The 8,958-nt window shown below is 45.5% G+C and overlaps 1 protein-coding gene across 1 annotated transcript in view; it reads right to left on the bottom strand.

Moving 5' to 3' along the window:
- The window catches only part of LOC139397128 (dystrophin-like), a gene marked incomplete at both ends in the record, with an annotated part of 60,276 nt that extends 51,581 nt beyond the window's left edge, over positions 1-8,695 (bottom strand). Inside the window, 2 exons of the mRNA XM_071144002.1 lie at positions 8,093-8,263; positions 8,540-8,695. Of these exons, the coding sequence (XP_071000103.1) occupies positions 8,093-8,263; positions 8,540-8,695 (327 nt within the window). The remainder of the gene's footprint in view (positions 1-8,092; positions 8,264-8,539) is intronic.
- Positions 8,696-8,958: the final 263 nt, after the last annotated feature.

Here is an 8,958-nt window from a genome sequence, read left to right as displayed (position 1 = left end):
TTACTGACAGCGATCGTGTTGCTAGGCAACCAACCAGGCCATTTAGGAAAACAGTCTGCGTCACAAATAGCAACCTATTCCCTTAACATGGGAACCCTGGTCTAAAGTAGTGCACTATATATAGGGAACAGAGCCCTATGGTCCTGGTCTAAAGTAGTGCACTATATATAGGGAACAGAGCCCTATGGTCCTGGTCTAAAGTAGTGCACTATATATAGGGAACAGAGCCCTATGGTCCTGGTCTAAAGTAGTGCACTATATATAGGGAACAGAGCCCTATGGTCCTGGTCTAAAGTAGTGCACTATATATAGGGAACAGAGCCCTATGGTCCTGGTCTAAAGTAGTGCACTATATATAGGGAACAGAGCCCTATGGTCCTGGTCTAAAGTAGTGCACTATATAGGGAACAGAGCCCTATGGTCCTGGTCTAAAGTAGTGCACTATATATAGGGAACAGAGCCCTATGGTCCTGGTCTAAAGTAGTGCACTATATATAAAGTAGTGCACTATATATATGGTCCTGAACAGAGCCCTATGGTCCTGGTCTAAAGTAGTGCACTATATAGGGAACAGAGTGGTCACCTATGGTCCTGGTCTATAGTGCACTATATAGGGAACAGAGCCCTATGGTCCTGGTCTAAAGTAGTGCACTATATATAGGGAACAGAGCCCTATGGTCCTGGTCTAAAGTAGTGCACTATATATAGGGAACAGAGCCCTATGGTCCTGGTCTAAAGTAGTGCACTATATAGGGAACAGAGCCCTATGGTCCTGGTCTAAAGTAGTGCACTATATATAGGGAACAGAGCCCTATGGTCCTGGTCTAAAGTAGTGCACTATATAGGGAACAGAGCCCTATGGTCCTGGTCTAAAGTAGTGCACTATATAGGGAACAGAGCCCTATGGTCCTGGTCTAAAGTAGTGCACTATATATAGGGAACAGAGCCCTATGGTCTAAAGTAGTGCACAAAGTAGTGCACTATATATAGGGAACAGAGCCCTATGGTCCTGGTCTAAAGTAGTGCACTATATATAGGGAACAGAGCCCTATGGTCCTGGTCTAAAGTAGTGCACTATATATAGGGAACAGAGCCCTATGGTCCTGGTCTAAAGTAGTGCACTATATATAGGGAACAGAGCCCTATGGTCCTGGTCTAAAGTAGTGCACTATATATAGGGAACAGAGCCCTATGGTCCTGGTCTAAAGTAGTGCACTATATATAGGGAACAGAGCCCTATGGTCCTGGTCTAAAGTAGTGCACTATATATAGGGAACAGAGCCCTATGGTCCTGGTCTAAAGTAGTGCACTATATATAGGGAACAGAGCCCTATGGTCCTGGTCTAAAGTAGTGCACTATATATAGGGAACAGAGCCCTATGATCCTGGTCTAAAGTAGTGCACTATATATAAGGGAACAGAGCCCTATGGTCCTGGTCTAAAGTAGTGCACTATATATAAGGGAACAGATCCCTATGGTCCTGGTCTAAAGTAGTGCACTATATAGGGAACAGAGCCCTATGGTCCTGGTCTAAAGTAGTGCACTATATATAGGGAACAGAGCCCTATGGTCCTGGTCTAAAGTAGTGCACTATATAGGGAACAGAGCCCTATGGTCCTGGTCTAAAGTAGTGCACTATATATAGGGAACAGAGCCCTATGGTCCTGGTCTAAAGTAGTGCACTATATATAGGGAACAGAGCCCTATGGTCCTGGTCTAAAGTAGTGCACTATATATAGGGAACAGAGCCCTATGGTCCTGGTCTAAAGTAGTGCACTATATATAGGGAACAGAGCCCTATGGTCCTGGTCTAAAGTAGTGCACTATATAGGGAACAGAGCCCTATGGTCCTGGTCTAAAGTAGTGCACTATATATAGGGAACAGAGCCCTATGGTCCTGGTCTAAAGTAGTGCACTATATATAGGGAACAGAGCCCTATGGTCCTGGTCTAAAGTAGTGCACTATATAGGGAACAGAGCCCTATGGTCCTGGTCTAAAGTAGTGCACTATATATAGGGAACAGAGCCCTATGGTCCTGGTCTAAAGTAGTGCACTATATATAGGGAACAGAGCCCTATGGTCCTGGTCTAAAGTAGTGCACTATATATAGGGAACAGAGCCCTATGGTCCTGGTCTAAAGTAGTGCACTATATATAGGGAACAGAGCCCTATGGTCCTGGTCTAAAGTAGTGCACTATATATAGGGAACAGAGCCCTATGGTCCTGGTCTAAAGTAGTGCACTATATAGGGAACAGAGCCCTATGGTCCTGGTCTAAAGTAGTGCACTATATATAGGGAACAGAGCCCTATGGTCCTGGTCTAAAGTAGTGCACTATATATAGGGAACAGAGCCCTATGGTCCTGGTCTAAAGTAGTGCACTATATATAGGGAACAGAGCCCTATGGTCCTGGTCTAAAGTAGTGCACTATATAGGGAACAGAGCCCTATGGTCCTGGTCTAAAGTCCTGGTCCTAAAGTAGTGCACTATATATAGGGAACAGAGCCCTATGGTCCTGGTCTAAAGTAGTGCACTATATATAGGGAACAGAGCCCTATGGTCCTGGTCTAAAGTAGTGCACTATATATAGGGAACAGAGCCCTATGGTCCTGGTCTAAAGTAGTGCACTATATATAAGGGAACAGAGCCCTATGGTCCTGGTCTAAAGTAGTGCACTATATAGGGAACAGAGCCCTATGGTCCTGGTCTAAAGTAGTGCACTATATATAGGGAACAGAGCCCTATGGTCCTGGTCTAACAGAACAGAGCCCTATGGTCCTGGTCTAAAGTAGTGCACTATATATAGGGAACAGAGCCCTATGGTCCTGGTCTAAAGTAGTGCACTATATATAGGGAACAGAGCCCTATGGTCCTGGTCTAAAGTAGTGCACTATATATAGGGAACAGAGCCCTATGGTCCTGGTCTAAAGTAGTGCACTATATATAGGGAACAGAGCCCTATGGTCCTGGTCTAAAGTAGTGCACTATATATAGGGAACAGAGCCCTATGGTCCTGGTCTAAAGTAGTGCACTATATATAGGGAACAGAGCCCTATGGTCCTGGTCTAAAGTAGTGCACTATATAGGGAACAGAGCCCTATGGTCCTGGTCTAAAGTAGTGCACTATATATAGGGAACAGAGCCCTATGGTCCTGGTCTAAAGTAGTGCACTATATATAGGGAACAGAGCCCTATGGTCCTGGTCTAAAGTAGTGCACTATATATAGGGAACAGAGCCCTATGGTCCTGGTCTAAAGTAGTGCACTATATATAGGGAACAGAGCCCTATGGTCCTGGTCTAAAGTAGTGCACTATATAGGGAACAGAGCCCTATGGTCCTGGTCTAAAGTAGTGCACTATATATAGGGAACAGAGCCCTATGGTCCTGGTCTAAAGTAGTGCACTATATATAGGGAACAGAGCCCTATGGTCCTGGTCTAAAGTAGTGCACTATATATAGGGAACAGAGCCCTATGGTCCTCCTGGTCTAAAGTAGTGCACTATATATAGGGAACAGAGCCCTATGGTCCTGGTCTAAAGTAGTGCACTATATATAGGGAACAGAGCCCTATGATCCTGGTCTAAAGTAGTGCACTATATATAAGGGAACAGAGCCCTATGGTCCTGGTCTAAAGTAGTGCACTATATAGGGAACAGAGCCCTATGGTCCTGGTCTAAAGTAGTGCACTATATATAGGGAACAGAGCCCTATGGTCCTGGTCTAAAGTAGTGCACTATATATAGGGAACAGAGCCCTATGGTCCTGGTCTAAAGTAGTGCACTATATATAGGGAACAGAGCCCTATGGTCCTGGTCTAAAGTAGTGCACTATATATAGGGAACAGAGCCCTATGATCCTGGTCTAAAGTAGTGCACTATATATAAGGGAACAGATCCCTATGGTCCTGGTCTAAAGTAGTGCACTATATATAAGGGAACAGATCCCTATGGTCCTGGTCTAAAGTAGTGCACTATATAGGGAACAGAGCCCTATGGTCCTGGTCTAAAGTAGTGCACTATATATAGGGAACAGAGCCCTATGGTCCTGGTCTAAAGTAGTGCACTATATAGGGAACAGAGCCCTATGGTCCTGGTCTAAAGTAGTGCACTATATATAGGGAACAGAGCCCTATGGTCCTGGTCTAAAGTAGTGCACTATATATAGGGAACAGAGCCCTATGGTCCTGGTCTAAAGTAGTGCACTATATATAGGGAACAGAGCCCTATGGTCCTGGTCTAAAGTAGTGCACTATATAGGGAACAGAGCCCTATGGTCCTGGTCTAAAGTAGTGCACTATATAGGGAACAGAGCCCTATGGTCCTGGTCTAAAGTAGTGCACTATATATAGGGAACAGAGCCCTATGGTCCTGGTCTAAAGTAGTGCACTATATATAGGGAACAGAGCCCTATGGTCCTGGTCTAAAGTAGTGCACTATATAGGGAACAGAGCCCTATGGTCCTGGTCTAAAGTAGTGCACTATATATAGGGAACAGAGCCCTATGGTCCTGGTCTAAAGTAGTGCACTATATATAGGGAACAGAGCCCTATGGTCCTGGTCTAAAGTAGTGCACTATATAGGGAACAGAGCCCTATGGTCCTGGTCTAAAGTAGTGCACTATATAGGGAACAGAGCCCTATGGTCCTGGTCTAAAGTAGTGCACTATATATAGGGAACAGAGCCCTATGGTCCTGGTCTAAAGTAGTGCACTATATATAGGGAACAGAGCCCTATGGTCCTGGTCTAAAGTAGTGCACTATATATAGGGAACAGAGCCCTATGGTCCTGGTCTAAAGTAGTGCACTATATATAAGGGAACAGATCCCTATGGTCCTGGTCTAAAGTAGTGCACTATATAGGGAACAGAGCCCTATGGTCCTGGTCTAAAGTAGTGCACTATATATAGGGAACAGAGCCCTATGGTCCTGGTCTAAAGTAGTGCACTATATAGGGAACAGAGCCCTATGGTCCTGGTCTAAAGTAGTGCACTATATATAGGGAACAGAGCCCTATGGTCCTGGTCTAAAGTAGTGCACTATATATAGGGAACAGAGCCCTATGGTCCTGGTCTAAAGTAGTGCACTATATATAGGGAACAGAGCCCTATGGTCCTGGTCTAAAGTAGTGCACTATATATAGGGAACAGAGCCCTATGGTCCTGGTCTAAAGTAGTGCACTATATAGGGAACAGAGCCCTATGGTCCTGGTCTAAAGTAGTGCACTATATAGGGAACAGAGCCCTATGGTCCTGGTCTAAAGTAGTGCACTATATATAGGGAACAGAGCCCTATGATCCTGGTCTAAAGTAGTGCACTATATATAGGGAACAGAGCCCTATGGTCCTGGTCTAAAGTAGTGCACTATATATAGGGAACAGAGCCCTATGGTCCTGGTCTAAAGTAGTGCACTATATATAGGGAACAGAGCCCTATGGTCCTGGTCTAAAGTAGTGCACTATATATAGGGAACAGAGCCCTATGGTCCTGGTCTAAAGTAGTGCACTATATATAGGGAACAGAGCCCTATGGTCCTGGTCTAAAGTAGTGCACTATATATAGGGAACAGAGCCCTATGATCCTGGTCTAAAGTAGTGCACTATATATAAGGGAACAGATCCCTATGGTCCTGGTCTAAAGTAGTGCACTATATATAAGGGAACAGATCCCTATGGTCCTGGTCTAAAGTAGTGCACTATATAGGGAACAGAGCCCTATGGTCCTGGTCTAAAGTAGTGCACTATATATAGGGAACAGAGCCCTATGGTCCTGGTCTAAAGTAGTGCACTATATAGGGAACAGAGCCCTATGGTCCTGGTCTAAAGTAGTGCACTATATATAGGGAACAGAGCCCTATGGTCCTGGTCTAAAGTAGTGCACTATATATAGGGAACAGAGCCCTATGGTCCTGGTCTAAAGTAGTGCACTATATATAGGGAACAGAGCCCTATGGTCCTGGTCTAAAGTAGTGCACTATATAGGGAACAGAGCCCTATGGTCCTGGTCTAAAGTAGTGCACTATATAGGGAACAGAGCCCTATGGTCCTGGTCTAAAGTAGTGCACTATATATAGGGAACAGAGCCCTATGGTCCTGGTCTAAAGTAGTGCACTATATATAGGGAACAGAGCCCTATGGTCCTGGTCTAAAGTAGTGCACTATATAGGGAACAGAGCCCTATGGTCCTGGTCTAAAGTAGTGCACTATATATAGGGAACAGAGCCCTATGGTCCTGGTCTAAAGTAGTGCACTATATATAGGGAACAGAGCCCTATGGTCCTGGTCTAAAGTAGTGCACTATATAGGGAACAGAGCCCTATGGTCCTGGTCTAAAGTAGTGCACTATATAGGGAACAGAGCCCTATGGTCCTGGTCTAAAGTAGTGCACTATATATAGGGAACAGAGCCCTATGGTCCTGGTCTAAAGTAGTGCACTATATATAGGGAACAGAGCCCTATGGTCCTGGTCTAAAGTAGTGCACTATATATAGGGAACAGAGCCCTATGGTCCTGGTCTAAAGTAGTGCACTATATATAAGGGAACAGATCCCTATGGTCCTGGTCTAAAGTAGTGCACTATATAGGGAACAGAGCCCTATGGTCCTGGTCTAAAGTAGTGCACTATATATAGGGAACAGAGCCCTATGGTCCTGGTCTAAAGTAGTGCACTATATAGGGAACAGAGCCCTATGGTCCTGGTCTAAAGTAGTGCACTATATATAGGGAACAGAGCCCTATGGTCCTGGTCTAAAGTAGTGCACTATATATAGGGAACAGAGCCCTATGGTCCTGGTCTAAAGTAGTGCACTATATATAGGGAACAGAGCCCTATGGTCCTGGTCTAAAGTAGTGCACTATATATAGGGAACAGAGCCCTATGGTCCTGGTCTAAAGTAGTGCACTATATAGGGAACAGAGCCCTATGGTCCTGGTCTAAAGTAGTGCACTATATAGGGAACAGAGCCCTATGGTCCTGGTCTAAAGTAGTGCACTATATATAGGGAACAGAGCCCTATGATCCTGGTCTAAAGTAGTGCACTATATATAGGGAACAGAGCCCTATGGTCCTGGTCTAAAGTAGTGCACTATATATAGGGAACAGAGCCCTATGGTCCTGGTCTAAAGTAGTGCACTATATATAGGGAACAGAGCCCTAAGGTCCTGGTCTAAAGTAGTGCACTATATATAGGGAACAGAGCCCTATGATCCTGGTCTAAAGTAGTGCACTATATATAAGGGAACAGAGCCCTATGGTCCTGGTCTAAAGTAGTGCACTATATAGGGAACAGAGCCCTATGGTCCTGGTCTAAAGTAGTGCACTATATAGGGATCAGAGCCCCATGGTCCTGGTCTAAAGTAGTGCACTATATAGGGAACAGAGCCCTATGGTCCTGGTCTAAAGTAGTGCACTATATAGGGAACAGAGCCCTATGGTCCTGGTCTAAAGTAGTGCACTATATAGGGAACAGAGCCCTATGGTCCTGGTCTAAAGTAGTGCACTATATAGGGAACAGAGCCCTATAGTCCTGGTCTAAAGTAGTGCACTATATAGGGAACAGAGCCCTATGGTCCTGGTCTAAAGTAGTGCACTATATAGGGAACAGAGCCCTATGGTCCTGGTCTAAAGTAGTGCACTATATAGGGAACAGAGCCCTATGGTCCTGGTCTAAAGTAGTGCACTATATAGGGAACAGAGCCCTATGGTCCTGGTCTAAAGTCGTGCACTATATAGGGAACAGAACCCTATGGTCCTGGTCTAAAGTAGTGCACTATATAGGGAACAGAGCCCTATGGTCCTGGTCTAAAGTCGTGCACTATATAGGCACTAGAGTGTCATTTGGGACGCAGAGGATGTGTCCATAGAAAGCCCTCAGCAGCAGAGAGAGAATAGATTCAGAGCAGCTGTACTGTGACTGTCCTCTGACCTCCTTCCCCACTGAGATAACCACTGACATCACACCACTTACACACCACTTACACACCACTTACACACCACCTTACTGGAGCTGGGAAATGACCAAACACAGGTGGAAATCAGTAAACGTGTGTGTGTGTGTGTGTGTGTGTATCTTCTGGTCTGTGTTTGTCCTCCTACCTTGGCCCAGGCCAGCTCAGCCTCTAGATCACTGGGCATCCCCTCCACAGCCGACCTCCTAGTCAGCTCAGCGTCCGTAGCAGCTAGCCACTCTGTCAGGCTGTTCAACTCCTTACGCAGTTTCCTGGACAACTTCAGACTCTTCTCTAGTTCCTGTTTTCCCTCCGTCACCTGACAGACACAAACACACATCTCACAGATACCTGTCAATCACTTCTAATGTAATCAACTTCATCTAATCAATCGCTCTGAATTCAATTCAATTATTTTACATTCAAATGAACTTGATTTATTCCCCGATTTAAAAATAGCCCAACCCCAAAACAAAACTAATACACACCAAACTCCATCTCCCAGAATCCTTTGTGACCAGTTAAACCAATCATTGTCTCTGTATGAGAGGCAGTGGATTTAGGTTGAGGCGTGCTATTGGCTGATGCCACTGACCTGCGCGCCCAGTTGATTATAGAGCAGCTTGAGGGCAGTGAGTCTGTCGTCCAGCTCTTTAGGCTTCTCCGTCTGCTGTCTCTGAACGATCTGTCTTCCGGTCTTTATCACAGTCTCTATCTCCAACTTCACCTCACTCAGACTCTTATACAACTTCTGTATAGGAGGGAAGGAGAGGGGGAGGAGAGGGAGGAGGGATGGGAGTAATGAGAGCGATGGAAGGAGAAGAGAGTGTGAGAGAGAGGGGAGGAGAGAGAGGGAAAGTGGAGAGAGCGTGAGAGAGAGGGGAGGAGAGAGAGAGGGAAAGAGAAGAGAGCGAGAAAGAGGTAAAGAGGAGAGAGAGAGAGGGGAGGAGAGAGAGAGAGGGAAGGAGGAGAGGGAAATAGCCGAGAGCGAGAGAGAGGGAAGGAGGAGAGAGA

The sequence above is a fragment of the Oncorhynchus clarkii genome, unplaced genomic scaffold (genome assembly GCF_045791955.1).
Source record: "Oncorhynchus clarkii lewisi isolate Uvic-CL-2024 unplaced genomic scaffold, UVic_Ocla_1.0 unplaced_contig_8890_pilon_pilon, whole genome shotgun sequence".
Classification (NCBI taxonomy): domain Eukaryota; kingdom Metazoa; phylum Chordata; class Actinopteri; order Salmoniformes; family Salmonidae; genus Oncorhynchus; species Oncorhynchus clarkii.
Note: the sequence above shows the minus strand (reverse complement) of the source record. Positions and strands in the feature narration are given on the sequence as shown.